The following is a 21,383-nucleotide window of genomic DNA, read 5'->3' on the forward strand; positions in this document are numbered from 1 at the left end:
ATATGTGTTGTCTGTCTAATTATAAATAATGCAGACGAGGCGTGTTGGCTGAGTTCTTGACGTTTACTTTCACGGGTGACGACATGCAAAAACACTTTTCGGGGCTACTGCACATGCTCGTCACTCCCGTTGCATGATGGGTAGTGTAGTTGTTATATTCCCTAGCTCATAACATCTTTCCCCCTATAAAGAAATAATGTTAACTCAATAAAGTGTATTTCTTTTTTTAGCTTTAACTTTTCATTTTTTAGCATTGTAACCACATTTGCAAACAACTTTTCTCTTCATAGAATTTTCTTTCTTTCTTTAAAGAGCAAAAATGTCAAAGCATCATAACAAACAGTTATGTCAAATAGCAGCAGAATTGCACTTTTTGGAGAGCTGTATTATTTCCAGTTTTGTGCCCAAGGGACTGATTTTATTTAACACTATATTATTATTTATACACCTATAGTGATCACAGAGACAGCTTGTTTTTGTGTTACTGTATATATTTGTTTTTCTGAAAAATCCCACTTAATATACTTTGGGTAACAACAGTCAATATTTATTTATTTTATTTTATTTTTTTAGGGGGGTAACAGTCAATATTTATTTATTTATTAGATTAAATTGTTTTCTTATATAATAAAAGTGAGCTTTTGTTCAACCAAATATTGTGTTTTTTTCCATATACAACAAACTATCTGGACTCGATAAGAGAATCGATAAGGAATCGGTTCGATAAGAGTATTCGATAATAGACTCGAACTCGATAATTTCTTATCAAACATCATCCCTAGTGACAAATAACAAAAGCAACTATTTTTGGACAAATGAGGATTCTCAACCTTATCTTTTAGAATCTGAATTTATGGAGGATGAACTGCTGCTTCTAGAAGCGAGCACGAAGGAAGAGTGAAACCGTGGAGCAGACGGAAGCCGAGAGAGTCAGGTGAAAGTGGTGACTCTATAAATGTGGGAATTGAAGACAAGCTATTTCGATATAAATGGATTGCTTACCCATAATTAACCAGAAAAAACATCCATGGCCAACTGGACCAAACAGACAACTGTCCATTGATTGAGTCACACTTTATATTAGCTAGCTTTGTACAAACCAAACATGAAATGTAAGCTAATACTTTACAGATACTGTAACATGATTGTTGATATTTTTCACTCAGTACAGATTGGTGTCGTATCACAGTGTTGTGCATTACAAACTCAAACGCGTTTCATGCTGACGTAGAAGCTAGCTTATCTTTTGCCGTAGTTAGCTTTTACTGCTAATACCATGAATTGATTTACGTGCACTCCGACTTAAACAAGTTGAAAAACGTATTTGGGTGTTACCATTTAGTGGTCAATTGTACAGAATATGTACTGTACTGTAGAATCTACTAATAAAAGTTTCAATCAATCAATCAAAGCGCGCCAATTATTACTACCGAGTATTAATACAATACAAAAAGAGTTCCTCTGTGTTCCTCTTACAATAACAATGTCGCTACAGTTTGTATTTTATACAGGTTACTTAAATGAAGTATTGACGGTTTTTGAATGCATTTTAAAGTGGTTTAGTGGTAGAATTGATTGCTCCCATTAGCTGCATTGCTAGCCACCAAGAACTAGACGATTTGTATATGTTAGAAAGCGGGAAAAAAAACGTTTGTCTCTTATGATTGTGAACAACATGCAAAATAAAAAAAAAAAAAGTGCAGTTCCCCTTTAAGGGCGTCCCTAAACAAATCACAACACACACAATACAATAAAAGACAACAAACACAAAAACACCCTGCTCTGCCACTTCCACAGCACCCCGTATCACACCCGCTTACACATATAAACCATTATCGTAGATTACAATACAATGAAGTACAACATCAGGAGCACATCAGTTTGCATGTAAAATGTCCGACACAAGCAGTCCCGCGGTGTGTTTACTTGTGCAAAGCTGGACAGCCAGTTCTGTAAATGTCCTCCAATAAACACCTAATGTTGGTCTTTTCTTGTATTTTAGTAAAGTCATTTACAAAAAGTAAACATGGTAGGCTATAGGCGCCGAGGTGCTAGCAGCTCCACAACAGATAAGCACACAATAGCCAACAAGCTATACATACGTAATAAGTGTCCATGATTGAACAATATTGCAGTCTAAAACTGAACAATATTGCAGTCTAAAACAAGACAGTTGTCAATATAAACAAGTGTCAAATAATTATATTTGCATATTACTTACACATACAAAGTCTCCAAGGCAGAAGTGTCTTAGAAAGTATCCAGTAACAAACTTGACCGCATCATTCAACTTACAGCATTATGAACCTATTTATTTATTATGGCCACTAGGTGTTGCCAAAAATACAATTACAACTCCACTTCAACCTAAAGACAGCATAAGTCCATTACAGACAGTAGATAATAAATAACTTAGTTCAGGCATGTGATTTTTCCGTCTAAAGTCGGAATTCCGTCTTTTTTAATCTCGGGGGGGAAAAAAATTATCTCCCGTTTTTCTTTTTTCTTTTTCTGACCCTAAATCAAGATTCGAGATGTAGTTTATATTACGCCGTAGTTGATTGGTCGATATGTTCCTTGTGACCAATCAGGACATCTGTTATGAATGATGACGTTAATAACGCCATCATACCGCCATTTTCCATATGTAAACGATGTCGGTTCTCGAGAGAAAGGACGCTTTACGAGTAAAAGAAATTGATAAACATGTCAAAAATAAGTTTGGATGGGACTGGATGGAAAGGGAAATCACTGATACTGTTGGGAAGAGGGAAGCTACGACTTTGTTCGGTGATTTTATTCGGAAAATCCATCGTCCCGGAAAGGTTTTGTGCACGTGGTGTCATGATAATATTGACTATGGATCACGAGGTTTCAAGGCTTTGGAAGTACATGCGAAACGCCAAAAACATAAAACAACTTGAAGCAAGGAAAACAAACTTTTCACTAGCTGCTACTTTTGGATGTCAACCGAAAGTGAGCAAACCTTACGGACTTCATCCTTTGTTTACATGGAGAGGAAAGATCCACCCACAACCCACTTCAGTTGCAGACAGGGTTGTTAATAATGAGGTAAGCTAAAAAATATTTGCTTGCGAAATACGCATGTTTGTTTTAAATACTAACCAATTATTGCTTTGCGAAATATAAATGGGTTTTTCTAAAAATAAAAAGCCACGTGAAAATATATTATGAAATTACAGAAATTCAAATAGTCGCATTATTGAATCCAGTTAACAATTTATTTGAAATAAATTTGCATATAATACTATTTTGTAATATTAAGTTCTTATGTAGTCTGTTGAAACTATTGTCAGTGGTGTAACAATCTTGAAGGTCAATATTTTCACACTTGTTTTTATGCAATATGTCAGTGTCCTCACTTTATTATTATTTCCTATATTCAAATATGAGTAAAGAATACTAAACACGTTTAATTATTTTCATAAATTTATATCCTATTTTGGCGAAAAGAATGAAATGTTTACATTTGGTATTTTGTTAAATACATTTGCAAGGAAAGCTCATGTTAGGGCTCTCCGAGAAAGCTAATGTGTGAAGTGAACATGTAAATAAAGTGTAGTTAATAACACTGATCAATGTGGATGTGAAATGAACACAAGATGTAAATATTAGTGACTAAATACTGTTGGGACTGAACCATATACAGTGATTCATTAGGATCATTGGGTTATGTATGTTCTATTAATGATGTTTTCATGTCTTTAAACACTCAAATATTTTCTTCAAATGGTGCTGTCTTTGTTAATTTTAGCATGTTAAATTGGTGAAAAACCAGGAGTTTCGGGGGGCGTTGCCCCCCTTGTCCCCCCACCAGCCCACCAGGGCACTGGTGGGGGGACCTGGCTGGACCTGGCTGGGGGCCTTCGTCCCCCAGACTCCCGGAAATTTTTTCAGTCTTTTTCATTGTGGTCAAATCACATGCCTGTTAGTTACATACCTATGAAGGTTCTCATTCATCCAGGTCGTTGTCATCTCAGGGCGTTCAATCGTTCGCAACTGGACTGCTTGGTTTGTCGTGGAAGACGTGTCGCCGCTCATCCGAGTAGGCTTCAGATCAAGTCTTGATCTGACCAATCTAAGTCTATGAGCACAAACTGATGAAGCCTACTCGAATGAGCGGCGAAACGTCTTCCAAGACAAACCACGCAGTGCAGTTGCGCTCGATTGAATGCCCTGAGATAAATAAGTTAGTGTTTTTCATTCCTCCCATTGTTCTCTGTTTGATCAAACCTTTTACAACATTCCCCACTGCAGAATAATACAATTATGTATGGTTCCAGCTGATATCATATGGAGTCAATCGGCCAATACTAAAGGCTCCAGTATCGGTATTGTATCGGAAGTGAAAAAGTTGTATGGAGACACACCCAATAGGAAAGTTGGGAACGTATCAGTTGGTGTGAATGCTGATATTTTCCTCCACGCTACATCGCACATCCTTCAGTTGTCTTCACTTCTACTTGTGTAGATGTGACCTTGCTGTGTTTATGTTACCCAGGGTCAGGCTCCTGCCGATTCAGTTACTCAGACCCCAGCATCACTGTGTCGTACAGCCTCAGTGGAAATGCTAACAACTCTGACTGGATCACACTTGAGAAGATCAGGTCTCTATCAATCCCTTGCTTCTTAGTCCTGGCCATGGTTCAGTAGTTCTGGGTGAGTTTATCATAAGTAACTCGATCATATTGTGGTCCTTTAGAGCTCCTACCAACAGCAGCACCTTCATCCACCTGGTCCCCATGCCAGTACAGTCCAGGGCTGAAAATGTTCACCTTCGATGGTCTCAGGGGGCTCCTCAAGGTCCAGAAGGCTACGAATCCTGCTGGGGTCTGGATAATGTATTGCTGGTCAATGCTGCCCATAAAGCTCCCCTCATGGAGGACGACTTGGATCCTCCAGACACTGCCAACTGGCTATTCTTTCCTGGTGCTACTGTCAAGGTATGGTTACATACATAATATTTCTCCTCGAGTGATTGCTTCTGTATGTGACCTTCAAATGTTATCTTTCTGTGTTGCACAGCATGCTTGCCAGTCTGAGGGAAACTCTCTGTATTTCCATGGTGGTGAAGGCGTTGGCCACAGCTTTGCGTCCAGTCGAGACATTGACCTGCACCGGGAGGAGGGAAGAAGCTACTGGGAGGAGGACTTTGAGAGTCCACCATCAAAGTAAGTCAAGATGTTTTATATTCTAGTTTCTTCAAAATAGCCACCCTTTGCTCTGATTACTGCTGTGTACACTATTGGCATTCTCTCGATGAGCTTCAAAAGGTAGTCACCTGAAATGGTTTTCACTTCACAGGTGTCACAGTTTTGATGTGACAATCTACAATGTAAATAGTCATGAAAATAAAGAAAACGCATTGAATGAGGTGTGTCCAAACTTTTGGCCTGTACTGTGTATATATATATATATATATGTACACTACCGTTCAAAAGTTTGGGGTCACCCAAACAATTTAGTGGAATAGCCTTCATTTCTAAGAACAAGAATAGACTGTCGAGTTTCAGATGAAAGTTCTCTTTTTTCTGGCCATTTTGAGTGTTTAATTGACCCCACAAATGTGATGCTCCAGAAACTCAATCTGCTCAAAGGAAGGTCAGTTTTGTAGCTTCTGTAACGAGCTAAAGTGTTTTCAGATGTGTGAACATGATTGCACAAGGGTTTTCTAATCATCAATTAGCCTTCTGAGCCAATGAGCAAACACATTGTACCATTAGAACACTGGAGTGATAGTTGCTGGAAATACACCTATGTAGATATTGCACCAAAAAGCAGACATTTGCAGCTAGAATAGTCATTTACCACATTAGCAATGTATAGAGTGTATTTCTTTCAAGTTAAGACTAGTTTAAAGTTATCTTCATTGAAAAGTACAGTGCTTTTCCTTCAAAAATGAAGATAATGAAGATAACTTTAAACTAGTCTTAACTTGAAAGAAATACACTCTATACATTGCTAATGTGGTAAATGACTATTCTAGCTGCAAATGTCTGCTTTTTGGTGCAATATCTACATAGGTGTATAGAGGCCCATTTCCAGCAACTATCACTCCAGTGTTCTAATGGTACAATGTGTTTGCTCATTGGCTCAGAAGGCTAATTGATGATTAGAAAACCCTTGTGCAATCATGTTCACACATCTGAAAACACTTTAGCTCGTTACAGAAGCTACAAAACTGACCTTCTTTTGAGCAGATTGAGTTTCTGGAGCATCACATTTGTGGGGTCAATTAACACTAGAAGTCCCAGCATTTTTCTGTCTACCTAGAAGACCCAGAGAGGGGTCATTTGGCCCGACGCTTTTCCCGAATACACTAATCACTCATTTTGTTATGGTAATGAGGCTGTTAGGGGCAGTTTGTGTAGGTAGACAGAAAAATTATACATGTGGGAAATGCCGAAAGGAGCAATGGCAGTGCCAGGATTGTGAGTGACTGCTCAAATGTATGTCAGTCACGTTTACATGGACATGGTTTTTCATTCTTTGTAAATATGCTTTTTTCTTTGTAAATTTTTTTTTTTAAACTATTTTTGGCACACAAAAATAACAATTGCTTCTGCAACAACCCTCCACACCAAAACTGGGAAAACAGTTGCTTTTTCATTCTTTGTAAATATGTTTTGTTTTGTATTTTTTTTAACAATAAATGTCAGAGTGTTGATCCCTTCATTCTGTTGATCCTTGCAAAAACACACACAACCTACCTCAGAACTAAAGCTTGAGCTGTAAGGTCCCCTCCCCCACACAGGCTCAAGTGGCCCCCTGCCGTGTGCCACTAACAGCCACATTTTCATAACAAAAGGAGTGTCCACAGGGGGGACTAGGGGTCAAATGACCCTCTTGTGTGTTTTCTAGGTAAAAATGTCAATTGACCCTTCTCTGGGACTTCGCGTGTTAAACGCTCAAAATGGCCAGAAAAAGAGAACTTTCATCTGAAACTCGACAGTCTATTCTTGTTCTTAGAAATGAAGGCTATTCCACAAAATTGTTTGGGTGACCCCAAACTTTTGAACGGTAGTGTACGAAAATATAGTCTGAGTACAAGAACATTTGAAAAAATAGTAACCAACTGTACTGCGTGGATGGAAACAGCGCAATAGAAAGTTCTCTAAGTGCCAATCACAATATCTGAGATGATCAAATGTGTCGCTACTGTACAATTTTTTTTCTCTGGAATGAAATTTAAAAGCCTGTTTCTGACAATTGCCAAGGATCCGAGCCATATTACACAGCTTAACCACTTGGGGGGCTTTAAACATAATCTTAGGGCTCTTGGGAGCGCTGCAGGTGCCTCGTTTTTTACATCGGTGGTTTAATTCCTGCTGGGATTTTCTTAACTCACTGTGATAAAAGAACAATGACTCCAAAGACACATAATTAACCTCTCACACTGTTGGGCTTGATTCGAGAAGTAAAATAAGTCTCAACCGATGGAGAGACCAAATCTATTCTGAGACGAGCGTGCCTTGTGCACATGCACTTGGTAGGACACCTGTCACGTGTCACCTGTAATCTGACGTGACACGCTGTGTGTTTGAGTGACTTCCACAGGTGAATGCCATGGCTCTGACTGCTTCACAGGCAGCAGTCCATCTGTTCGCAGTCAGACACCTTACGCATACCCAGCACAGCAGGAAGCAAGAGGGTCCCCTCATTAGCCCGTAGCTTGCAGAGCGGCACTAAAAATGGAGATGATCGATGTGTTACTAGCAGACAGCAATTACCTACCTGTGCATTTTTGCATCAATGAGACAGTCCTGACACCAGTGGGGCTTTTCCACCACTGTGCTTTACACCATCATGCAGTGCGCCATCCTGCTGCACGGCAGGCCCGGTCACACCCGTCAGGTGTCAGGGGCTTACTTCTGTGCAAGCAGAATTTGTTGTTCTCATGTAAATTTGGTGGAAAATATAAAGGGGAGGCGGTGGGTGGCAGGAGCGGGGTGACATACTGAGGTAACTTCTGTCAGTGTTAATGAGCATCCTCTCTCCACTGTGCACAAATATGTCTGCATGTGCATCGTATTCCGAACACCATAGGCATGTTCAATGTTGGCGTTAACGCACTTTTAGGACGTGCATTTCCAGAAGTGCCTTCTTCGGCTAAAAACTCTGGTTTGCTTGTTTGTTTGTTTTAATCGATTATCGCTTTCCGCCGGTGTTTTGTTTTGTTTATATTTGCCGGTGTTGTGCCAAAATGCGATTGCCTGCCAAAAAATGTATTTCCTTCACGGGAGCGCGCACCGCTCGCTAAACCTGCATTGCTCGGCTTGGTCTGTCCACAGCGGATTACTCCGTGTGAGACAAACACTTTATCTTCGTGGTTATTGTAACGCTACGCATACTTGCCAACCCTCCCCATTTTCCCGGGAGACTCACGGATTTCAGTGCCCCTCCCAAAAATCTCCCGGGGCAATCATTCTCCCGAATTTCTCCCGATTTCCACCCGTACAATATTGGGGGAGTGCCTTAAAGGCGCTGCCTATAGCGTCCGCCTTTCCTCCATACAAACAGCGTGCCGGCCCAATCACATAATATATGCGCCTCTAACACACACATAAGTAATTGCAAGGCATACTTGATCAACAGCCATACAGGTCACACTGAGGGTAGCCGTATAGACAACTTTAATACTGTTACAAATATGCGCCACACTGTGAACCCACACCAAACAAGAATGACGAACACATTTCACACATTAAATCAAATAAATGCTAGTGCCATTATCTTGACATAATGATATGCGCTCGGCATCATGATTTTTTTTATTACTTTAAAAAAGTAGTTTTATACTTGTGAGTGTTGATGACACAGCTTTGCAACAGTTGATATTCTAGTTTCAAGCATGTTTTACTCAATATAGGTCATCAAATTTCAGCAACAAGCTGTAAATCTTACTGAGATCATTTAGGACCAAAACCCTTAAAACAAGTAAAACATTCTAACATAAAATCTGCTTAGTGAGAAGAATTATCTTATCAGACAGAAAATAAGCAAATATCACCCTTATTTGACATATTTAAAGGCCTACTGAAATGATTTTTTTTTATTTAAATGGGAATAGCAGATCCATTCTATGTGTCATACTTGATCATTTCGCGATATTGCCATATTTTTGCTGAAAGGATTTAGTAGAGAAAATCGACGATAAAGTTCGCAACTTTTGCTCGCTGATAAAAAAAAGCCTTGCCTGTAGCGGAAGTAGCGTGACGTCACAGGAGCTAGTATTCCTCACAATTCCCCGTTGTTTACAATGGAGCGAGAGAGATTCGGACCGAGAAAGTGATGATTACTCCATTAATTTGAGCGAGGATGAAAGATTCGTAGATGAGGAACGTTACAGTGAAGGACTTGAGAGGCAGTGATGGACGTATCTTTTTTCGCTCTGACCGTAACTTAGGTACAAGCTGGCTCATTGGATTCCACACTCTCTCCTTTTTCTATTGTGGATCACGGATTTGTATTTTAAACCACCTGGGATACTATATCCTCTTGAAAATGAGAGTCGAGAACGCGAAATGGACATTCAGTGCCTTTTATCTCCACGACAATACATCGGCGAAATGCTTTAGCTACGAGCTAACGTGATAGCATCGTGCTTTAACTGCATATAGAAACAAAATAAATAAACCCCTGACTGGAAGGATAGATAGAAAATCAACAATACTATTAAACCGTGGACATGTAAATACACGGTTAATGCTTTCCAGGCTGGCGAAGGTTAACAATGCTGTGCTAACGACGCCATTGAAGCTAACTTAGCAACCGGACTGCACAGGAGCTATGCTAAAAACATTAGCTCTCCACCTACGCCAGCCAGCCCTCATTTGCTCATCAACACCCGTGCTCACCTGCGTTCCAGCGATCGGCAGAAGGACGAAGGACTTCACCCGATGCGTTTGGCGGCCCGGAGACGTAGGAAGTCAAGGTGAGGTCGGCGGCTAGCGCGGCTAGCGCTCCAACAAAGTACTCCTGGTTGTGTTGCTGTAGTCCGCTGCTAATACACCGATCCCACCTACAACTGTCTTCTTTGCAGCCTTCATTGTTCATTAAACAAATTGCAAAAGATGTCCAGAATACTGTGGAATTATGAAATGAAAACAGAGCTTTTTGTATAGGATTCTACGGGGTACCATAACTTCCGTTACTCTGACTTCGTCACGCGCATACGTCATCATACCGCGACGTTTCAGCCGGATATTTCCCGGGAAATTTTAAACGTCACTTTATAAGTTAACCCGGCCGTATTGGCATGTGTTGCAATGTTAAGATTTCATCATTGATGTATAAACTATCAGACTGCGTGGTCGCTAGTAGTGGCTTTCAGTAGGCCTTTAATCTTACTTATATTTCAGTTTTTGCAGTGCATAAGGGTATTCTAGTAAAATATGCAGAGATGAGATGTATCAGTGGTCCTCGTCAGCCAGAGAACTTTGATTTTAGGGCGGCGGGGATAAAGTTTAGATCCATGAAGGAAGGAAGAAAGTGAATGAATGTTTATAACTGAATACATTTACATATGCATAAAAATTGTTTTCTTTTGTATTATTTTTTTATGAATTAAGTAACGTTTCTGACAACCTTTTTCCAAAATAATATAGAATGTGAGATACAACAAGATAATGCATACATTTATCATTTGTTTTCAGAACGCTTACAAAAAAGTGGGACTCCAAAAATGTACTGTGGGACCCCATTTTTATGACTTGATGGGGTCCCTGGGACCCCATTTTGAAAATTCCTTGCGCCAACACTGATGTTTATTAAAGTTCTGTTTTGTGTCCCTCAGCTGGGACATACAGGGAGCTGTCTATGGCAGCCATTGTGGCGAGATCGAGTCGGGCTCCTCGCTGGTGTTCGAGAGCGACGGCCGCAGGAGGGTGTGCACGCCGTACATTGACACCACATCTTATGGAAACCTTCGCTTCCACTTTTCTATGGGTATAAAAAAAAATCATCCATCCTATGCCTTTGAGTCATTTGAACAGTATGTTTGCATGGTAAATGTGAATCAAAGTATTCCTTCTCTGCAGGCGGAGGTGAATGTGACCCAGGAGAGTCACATGATCACGATGTGATTCTGTTCGGAAGGTCAGAAGGCAGGAGGGAACGTGTGGTGCTAGACACCCTTCCCTATTCCTCCTACAGGGTAAGATACTAGAGCAGGCCTGGGCAATTATTTTGACTTGGGGGCCAAATTTAGAGAAAAAAATGTGTCTGGGGGCCGGTATATCTACACTACCGTTCAAAAGTTTGGGGTCACATGTAAATGTCCTTATTTTTGAAGGAAAAGCACTGTACTTTTCAATGAAGATAACTTGAAACTAGTCTTAACTTGAAAGAAATACACTCTATACATTGCTAATGTGGTAAATGACTATTCTAGCTGCAAATGTCTGCTTTTTGGTACAATATCGACATAGGTGTATAGAGGCCCATTTCCAGCAACTATCACTCCAGTGTTCTAATGGTACAATGTGTTTGCTCTCTGGCTCAGAAGGCTAATTGATGATTAGAAAACCCTTGTGCAATCATGTTCACACATCTGAAAACACTTTAGCTCGTTACAGAAGCTACAAAACTGACCTTCCTTTGAGCAGATTGAGTTTCTGGAGCATCACATTTGTGGGGTCAATTCAACGCTCAAAATGGCCAGAAAAAGATAACTTTCATCTGAAACTCGACAGTCTATTTTTGTTCTTAGAAATGAAGGCTATTCCACAAAATTGTTTGGGTGACCCCAAACTTTTGAACGGTAGTGTATATTTAAGAACACTAATACAAAACCTCACATTATTCGGGTGTTACCATTTAGTGGTCAATTGTACGGAATATGTACCGTAATTTCCGGACTATAAGCCGCTACTTTTTCCCCTCGTTCTGGTCCCTGCGGCTTATACAAGGGTGCGGCTTATTTACGGCCTGTTCTTCTCCGACACCGACGAAGAGGATTTGGGTGGTTTTAGTACGCAGGAGGAAGACGATGACACAATGATTAAAGACTGACTTTTCATATACCGGTAGGCTGGTTATTTTGATAACGTACAGGCGAGCACTTTGTATTACTTTGCACCGTTTTATTATTTGTACTCTGCACGAATGCTGTTCGCCATGTCAAAGATGTGAAAGTTTGATTGAATGATTGAAAGATTTATTGTTAATAAATGGGACGCTTTGCATTCCCAAACAGTCATCTCTGTCCCGACAATCCCCTCCGTGGTAGCAGGAACCCCTATATACTACGCTAATTACACATCAAAACCCTGCGGCTTATAGTCGGGTGCGGCTTATATATGGAGCTATCTGTGTTTTCCCCTAAATTTAGCTGGTGCGGCTTATAGTCAGGTGTGGCTTATAGTCCGGAAATTACGGTAATACAACGGTGCAAAGTAATACAAAGTGCTCGCCTGTACGTTATCAAAATAACCAGCCTGCCGGTATATGAAAAGTCAGTCTTTAATCATTGTGTCATCGTCTTCCTCCTGCGTACTAAAACCACCCAAATCCTCTTCGTCGGTGTCGGAGAAGAACAGGCCGTAAATAAGCCGCACCCTTGTATAAGCCGCAGGGACCAGAACGAGGGGAAAAAGTAGCGGCTTATAGTCCGGAAATTACGGTAATAATAAATATAATTCCCGAGCCATTTTGAGAGATGAGGAACCCAGTCACATGATCGCGTCACTAAGAAGTAGGAACCGCAGATCCCTTCCCCACCAAAAATAGTACAAATCATGCAGATTACTTATTGAAACATTATGATCCCACAACATATATCCTTTATCCTGAATATAAGGAAGATGACGACATGTTTTATAAGATCCGCTAAACCAGGGGTCACCAACGCGGTGCCCGCGGGCACCTGGTCGCCCGTAAGGACCAGATGAGTCGCCCGCGGGCCTGTTCTAAAAAAAAAAATTTAAAAAAAAAAAAAATTTAAAAAAAAAAAAAAAATTTTTTTTTTTTTTTTTTTTTTTTTTTTAAATTAAATCTACATAGAAAAAACACAAGATACACTTTCAATCAGTGCATCAACCCAAACAACCTCCCCCATGCACACTCATCCACACCCACTCACACAAAAGAGGTTCTGTTACCAATATTCTGGTTCCCACAACATAGACAACACATCTGCAAGGGACACAGTCCCTGAAGCACACATGTTTGTATAGGCTGCTGGTCCACTAACATTTTCATTAATTACTATTTTTTATGTAATTATTTTTATATTGTTTTACTTTCTTTTTTATCCAAGAAAATGTTTTTTATTTATTTATCTTATTTTATTTTATTTTTTTAAAAAAAGGGCCTTATCTTCAACAGACCAGGTTGTCAATGATTTTAGATTTGTTTAAAGGTTTTTTTTAAACCAGACCCAGTCCAAATAATGTCCAAGTCGGACTCAGCAACACACACCTTCATTCATGTACACAGAAAAAAATTAGGGAACACAACAGATTGCATATAATTTATAAACAAAATTACATTTTCAAAATAAGCATTTATGTACAGTCCAGATTATGTCCAGGTCACTCAAATTAGGGAACACAACAACAGATATCATATAATCTATAAACATAATTCTACTTTCAAAATAAGCCTTTGAGGACTTATCTTTTTTTCAATGTTTTTTGGCATCATTATCGTTTTCAACCATGTAACTTTCTGAAGTTAGAAAATACTGAATAAATGTCTTAAAGAAAGTAATACTAAGTGAATATCTGTTTTTGGCCTTAAAAATAAACATTTTACCGAGTACTATAATTAAATTGACTAAATCATGATTGTCAATGAACTCTCCTAAAATAACAGAAACCACATTAAGCTTCATAAACAAACCAATCCTTAAACACATTTTTTCAACTTCCACCCAAAACAAAGACACAATATGACAATACCAAAACAAATGCAGGGTGGATTCAGGCTCCTGACAACAAAATCGGCAATCATCTGACTCTGTCATATTCCATAATTTTAACATTTTCCCTGTGGGTAAAGTTATAAATAATTTTAATTTGAAAATAACGATTTTGCACATCGATAGTGGTTTTATAGATTAGTTTGAATATGGCATCCCATGGCAATGGGCAGTCAAAAAAGTCCTCCCATTTTCCATTTGTGTTGTATGAGGCCGCCTTCAAAGATTTCTTTATTAAATAAAAATTATATATTTTTCTATTTATTTTAGTTCCTTTTTGCCAACTAGAATTTCTTATTAGAGGTTTACAAACTAATAATTTAGTAGTTCCATAATTAATTATTTGTTTCCATCTTTTCCCAATTACTCCAATTAGTTGATAAAATGAAAAGCTTGAGCAAGCATCACCATACATAGTTCTAAATTAATCATACTTCATAATTTTACCATTCTCATTGATAATATTGACAAAAATGATTCCTCTTTCAAACATATTTTTCCAAAAGAAAAGCTTTCCATCTATTACAATATTAGAGTTCATCCATATTAACTGCTGCAAAATATCGTCTCTTTTTTCTGGCACATAAAATTGAAAACACCACTATGAGTGGATTGTTTCCTTTATGAACCCTGCCATGTTTCCCAGCAGACTCTCTGGGAGGGGATCACTTGTAAAAAAGGATACAATTTCTTTTGATACAGTACATGTTTTTTGTCCAACAGGACACTTGTGTACCACTCAATGTTTAAATACATCTTTGGAACAATTGATGCTTTTAAAGACAGACACATAGCTTCAAGGTTGAGAAGTTTCAGGCCCCCATATTCATACTCTTTGTACAAAACCTTTCTTTTAATATTTTCTGGTTTGCCGTTCCAGACAAAATCGAAGACCCTCCGCTCATAAATCTTAAAAAAGTTTTGTGATGGAGCTGGTAATGACAAAAACAAATAAATAAATTGAGGAATAATTAACGAGTTGGCAATAGACATTTTACCATACAAGGTTAGGGAATTCCCTTTCCATAATTGCATAATTTTGTCCAGCTTTCTTAGTCGATTATCATAATTTACTGAGCCTAGATCTTCCAGATTTTCTGGGACAACAACACCAAGTATGTTAACTGGTCCATCTGTCCACAAAACAGGCACTTTGCATTCCTTTCGAAAGGACGTTCCCTTTAGATTTCCGATCCTTAACATTTTACATTTATCATAATCAAGCTTAAGGCCAGATTGCTGTGAAAATATGTCCAAAAGATTAAGAAGGTTCCGCAAACAATGAGGAAAAATCTTATCTTTGTGAATCAGCCTTTTCTGACATGAACTTCATCAAGAACAAACACAGAACACGCCTCACTGATGCACATCTGCAAGACTCACTCAGAGTTGCAGTGTCAAGTTACACACCAGAGTACAACACACTAGTTAACAGTGTGCAATGCCAGGCTTCCCACTAACTGACAAAGAAACAGATAACAGATTTGGTGTCCAGTTCAAAGTGTGACATGATTTAAAAAATTGAGAGTTTACTTTTGTATTTTACATGAGTTATTATTTGTACAAACATGGTGCAAATTAATTCATGATTTGTTAAAAAATGTTAGTGGCTAGCTAGTTAAAATGGGATATTGTGATTTCACAAGACTGTCTTAGAAGTGATCATTTGAAAATGTTCAATTTGAAAAATGTGCACTTAGAGAAAATATAAAAATAAAGTGTTGCATATTGATATTTATCTGTTTCTATGTATATTTATTGTGAGAAATCATTAAGATGATCAGTGTTTCCACAAAGATAAATATCATTAATTATTAATAATAACAGAGTTAAAGGTAAATTGAGCAAATTGGCTACTTCTGGCAATTTATTTAAGTGTGTATCAAACTGGTAGCCCTTCGCATGAATCAGTACCCAAGAAGTAGCTCTTGGTTTCAAAAAGGTTGGTGACCCCTGCGCTAAACAAATACAGCTTTAGTGAAACACTAAGCATCATGTAGCAGTATTGCTTAGTGCTAAACAAGAAATACAAAATACAAACAAAATAATTAAAGCTGAAAATATATGATCTGCAATCCACGCCATAAAACTTTCTCTGTCTTCCCTGTCAGACGCCCGCTGTGGTTTCAGTGGCATTGCCCAACGAGCTGCAAACGCCAGTCACCCAGTTTTGCATGGAGCAGCACTCTCACGGGGGTGCCAACCGCCACGTGTGGGCTGTGGACTTCATGCAGCTGCTCCCAGTGCTGCCTGGCACACACACACACGTCGTCCAGTTCTCCATCAACCTCGGCTGCGGCTCCTACCAGCCTGCCAACAGGTGTGACACCTTTGTAAACTGCTGGATCAGCTCGTCTTTAAACACTCTTTATGTGAACTACTGCCAAATACTCTAGGTTCCTATGATACTGTACAACATGGTAAATGGTAGGGATGTCCGATAATGGCTTTTTGCCGATATCCGATATTCCGATATTGTCCAACACTTTAATTACCGATACCGATATCAACCGATACCGATATAAACAGTCGTGGAATTAACACATTATTATGCCTAATTTGGACAACCAGGTATGGTGAAGATAAGGTCCTTTTTAAAAAAAAATAAATAAATAAAATAAGATAAATAAATTAAAAACATTTTCTTGAATAAAAAAGAAAGTACAACAATATAAAAACAGTTGCATAGAAACTAGTAATTAATGAAAATGAGTAAAATTAACTGTTAAAGGTTAGTACTATTAGTGGACCAGCAGCAAGTACAATCATGTGTGCTTACGGACTGTATCCCTTGCAGACTGTATTGATATATATTGATATATAATGTAGGAAGCAGAATATTAATAACAGAAAGAAACAACCCTTTTGTGTGAATGAGTGTAAATGGGGCAGGGTTTTTTTTGGGTTGGTGCACTAATTGTAAGTGTATCTTGTGTTTTTTATGTTGATTTAATATAAAAAAATAAATAAATTTTAAAAAACGATACTGATAATTAAAAAAAACGATAGCGATCATTTCCGATATTACATTTTAAAGCATTTATCGGCCGATAATATCGGCAGGCCGATATTATCGGACATCCCTAGTAAATGGTGTGCAACATGTAGATCAGTGGTTTGAAAGTGAGGCAGGGCTCTCTTGCGGGAAGCAGCAGCTTGAGAAAAATAAAGAAACACCTTTTCAAACCTATAAAATTAGATATAGCTTTTGGGTTGCCCAAAACAAGATTTAGTTTGTGGCCCCATTTTGCTCTTTAATATTACTTATTTATTATTATTATTATCCATCCATCCATCCATTTTCTACCGCTTGTCCCTTTTGTATTATTATTATTATTATTATTATTATTATGACGCCAAACGAGTAGTTGCCAAACTTTTTTCACCACGTACCACCTCAGAAAAAATATGTGTCTTAGCACCACCATAATGACCAACATGAAATTACAGTAGCATAGTTAGCCTAAATATTCATCAAAAATAAGGCAGAGGTTTTATGTGACAACTATATTTATTATCTTCGGCCACTGTAACACTTCACACAGTTTGAACAGTAACACTGTGTTTTAACATTTAATTAAGTGATTATTTGGTGTAGCACGAGAAAAAGCCCTGCACTATACCTAACATCTCACACACACACACACACACACACTCAGTATGTTTACATGCACTAAAAAATATATTTACTTAATTTGGTTGAAAACGTCTTTTTACAAGTGGCAAAATTTTAATGTGTTTGAATGCATCATGTAACATGTAATGTCTGCAAGATTTTTTTATGGAAAAACATTTGATACGTTTTTAATTACTATGAATTATCTGATTCATGTAGGATTATTATTAGTGGATAACAATTATCATAACAATACATCATTATTATATTATAATTATCAATGCATCTACTGGGGGTTAAAGATTGTGATTCCTCTGTTTCAACTTTAATAAAGGTTCCTTGAATGCACCACAGCTGTGTGCTCTTAGATGCAAAAGTGAAAAGTGTCCAAAAAAATGTATCATATTTGTACTTTTCTTCTATTACCTCATCCTGGTTCCCACATGTTGGTGCTGAGTGTGAATGCATGAATGTGAGCTCTGAAGACGTTATGACGTCTGTGTTGAGTGAACAGTAAATTATTCCATGCTGTGGTTGTCGCTACCAGGAGGAATGAACCATTTTTGTAAGAGGGTATAGCTTGTGTTATACATTCCTAATTTGAATCAAACAACCTTATTATTGAACTTTGACAGCAAAATTGGTTGTATCTAAACTTTTATGACACCATATTTTCTCACGGATGGATTTAAATTAAAGAAAAAAAACCTAGACCATAATCATGTGGCCCCCATAGTGGTTGTGGCCCTAAACAGCCTCTGTGTTTATGCCACGGGCCGGCCCTGCCATAGCTAAAACCACCCTGCCATAGCTAAAACCACCACTGCCGGTGTTAAAATGGTGAAAAATAGAGATAATGGTAAATATTAAAATACATGTTGATGGAACCAGATCTTTTCCATATATCCATATTTAAGTGTTACTTCTTTCCTTCCATAGTCGTATTACAAAATAGTTAGTATTCTTCCTTCTTTCTCTCTCTCATAGTAAGGTGTCGGCCTTCTAGCAGTGGAATGCAGAAAGTAGAGATAACTCAGGAAGTAGTCTAAACAACGGGGGTGGGAGCGAGGGACAGAGGGAAGAACACAGGAGTTCCGGGGTTTTGGGAGATCGATCTAGACTGGGCGAGGGAACGCTTCTGTACTGGATTGGGTCTCACGTTTGTCTTCAAAGCTTTGAGAATAAACCACAAAATACCAACTACTGCCTGGTGATCAATTTAAACTCCAGCTTATTTGCCATTAAAAGAACTTGGGAGTGGACAGCAGCTTAAAATCCCTGGGAGGAGGAGCTGTACGCAACAATGTCTTATTATGTTTTATTGACAACTACATTTATTTCACTTACATATGCGTTTATACAGATATTTGAATTCAATTCACTATCATTTACTACAGCTGTAGTGCTTGGAAAGGTGTGGCAGTGACTTTAAACTACTTGAAGTGAAGCAACTTCAATAACTATGAATTGTCAAAGTGCTGTTTCTGCTTCATCAGTGTCGGTCTGGAGTTTTCCACCAATCACGGTCGTTCCTGGTCTCTGCTCCACACCGAGTGTCTGCCAGAGCTTTGTGCGGGTCCTCACTTGCCTCACAGCACCATCTACTCCTCTGACAATTACAGCGGGTAGGACTCACCCCACGGGGCACTGCATGTATTTCAATCCAACACACTGAATGTTTATCTGTATGAACATACTTTGGCACATTTCTGCAGATGGACCAGGATTTCTATCCCTTTGCCCAACGTGGCCCTCACAGAAACCACACGCTTTCGCTGGAAACAGTCTGGCAGTGGAGTGGGCAACATGTGGGCCATTGATAACGGTTAGCAGCAGATACATGCATGCCCTCATCATTGTTAACCTTGCTTTTTTGATGCTTCAAAACTCAAAAATGTGTGTTTTTCAGTATACATTGGTCCGTCCTGCCTCCGATTCTGCTCTGGGAGAGGACATTGTTCCCGCACAGGGTGCAAGTAAGACTTTGTTTCATCAAACTAAACACTGTCTATTTGGGATGTATGGTATACCGGTACTAGTGTAGTGTCGCGGTATTAATGAATCAAATATGGTACTATACTCTGTTTGAAAAGTACCGGTTTGCCATATTTTTTTTTTTACAGGCATGACGGCGCGTTGTCGTTATGTCGTGGCATTGCTGGTTTTACGAGCAGAGGAGCATGTTCGGCAGCGCACAATCACAGAGTACTTACAAGCAGACAAAGTGTGTAGACAGAAAAGGGAGAACGGACGCATTTTGGCTGAAAAAAGTTATAACACTGAAACGCCCTCAAAACATGGCTAACTAGTTAGCGGCTAATGTACATCCGCAATCGGCAGTGTTTTAGCTTCTTCTAAATCACTAATCCTTGTCTCCATGGCGACACATAAAGTATGTTTCTCACAACATCATCCCTGCAGGATGAGGAATAGCTAAACATGCTTCACTGCACACCGTAGGAGGATACAATAGCTCACCGGCGTCACAATGTAAACAAACGCCATAGGTGGATCTACACCTGACATCCACTGTAATGATACCAAGTACAATAGTGTATCTAGTCAATACTACTATGGTTACATCAATATTTTTTATCGACAGAAAATCTTTTTTCTTTTTTTTAAAAAAAAATTCATATTGTATTCATGAACTCAGGAAATACGTCCCTGGACTCATGAGGACTTACATTATGACCAATGTATGATCCTGTAACTACTTGGTATCAGATCGATACCTAAATTTGTGGTATCATCCAAAACTAATGTGAAGTATCAAACAACAGAAGAATAAGTGATTATTACATTTTAACAGAAGTGTAGATAGAACATGTTGAAACAGAAAGTAAGCAGATATTAACAGTAAATGAACAAGTAGATTAATAATCCATCATCATTTTGACAAAATAATAGGTGTATAAATGAAACAATATGTTACTGCATACGTCAGCAGACTAATTAGGAACCTTTGTTTGTTTACTTACTACTAAAAGGCAAGTTGTCTAGTATATTCACTATTTTATTTAAGGACTAAATTGTTCTTCGATTTTAATAAGAAACATATTTTTAATGTATCAAGGATTTTTTGTTAAATAAAGCCAATAATGCCATTTTGTGGTCCCCTTTCTATAGAAAAGTATCAAAATATATTTTGGTACCGGTACCAGAATATTGGTATCGAAACAACCCTACTTGTCTATTAGGGATGTCCCAATCAACATTTTTGGCCTCCGATCCCCGATCCGAATTTTTTAGTCACTTGAATTTTTAATTCCAATACTTTGACAATAGATTATAAAACTTAGAATGTTTTATAGCAAGTAACTAACATAAACACTTAACCATTTTTATAAAGTGAATCTCATTAAATATAGAATGTGCTAGTATTGTTGTGAGTCTGATGATGCATTGAATATGTGGTATTGAATGCAACATACAATTCTTAAACAAAATCAAGTGGCGACTGCACGAGAGCTAAAGAAAAACTACTATTGGCTCACATTTAAATCATTTGGGTTTTGTCCTCTAAGCCTTCCTGTATGCATTGACTTGCTCCCTGACTTTGGAAACAATAACGAAAGCAACCAAAAAAACAATTTTGAGATAATAACAAAAAAAAGAAAAATAGCGATCTAATCACTTTAGTATCATTTACAGAACAGGCCAAAAGTTTGGACACACCTTCTTCTCATTCAATGCATTTTCTTTATTTTCATGACTATTTACATTGTAGATTGTCACATCACAACTATGAATGAACACATGTGGAGTTATGTACTTAACAAAAAAAGGTGAAATAACTGAAAACATGTTTTATATTCTAGTTTC

At 38.3% G+C, this 21,383-nt stretch overlaps 1 protein-coding gene and 1 long non-coding RNA gene across 9 annotated transcripts in view; one reads left to right on the plus strand and one right to left on the minus strand.

Moving 5' to 3' along the window:
* The window catches only part of LOC133641699 (uncharacterized), a 526,583-nt gene that overhangs the window by 328,658 nt on the left and 176,542 nt on the right, over positions 1-21,383 (minus strand). The gene's annotated exons all lie outside the window — the stretch shown is intronic.
* reln (reelin) overlaps positions 1-21,383 on the plus strand; it is a 391,417-nt gene that overhangs the window by 251,145 nt on the left and 118,889 nt on the right. For all 8 annotated transcript variants that reach the window (XM_062035613.1, XM_062035610.1, XM_062035612.1 and 5 more), the window contains 9 exons: positions 4,523-4,628; positions 4,724-4,964; positions 5,047-5,192; positions 10,817-10,968; positions 11,061-11,176; positions 16,054-16,262; positions 19,055-19,183; positions 19,274-19,383; positions 19,468-19,534. In XM_062035613.1, the coding sequence (XP_061891597.1) occupies positions 4,523-4,628; positions 4,724-4,964; positions 5,047-5,192; positions 10,817-10,968; positions 11,061-11,176; positions 16,054-16,262; positions 19,055-19,183; positions 19,274-19,383; positions 19,468-19,534 (1,276 nt within the window). The remainder of the gene's footprint in view (positions 1-4,522; positions 4,629-4,723; positions 4,965-5,046; positions 5,193-10,816; positions 10,969-11,060; positions 11,177-16,053; positions 16,263-19,054; positions 19,184-19,273; positions 19,384-19,467; positions 19,535-21,383) is intronic.

This window comes from Entelurus aequoreus, linkage group LG24 (genome assembly GCF_033978785.1).
Source record: "Entelurus aequoreus isolate RoL-2023_Sb linkage group LG24, RoL_Eaeq_v1.1, whole genome shotgun sequence".
Lineage (NCBI taxonomy): Eukaryota > Metazoa > Chordata > Actinopteri > Syngnathiformes > Syngnathidae > Entelurus > Entelurus aequoreus.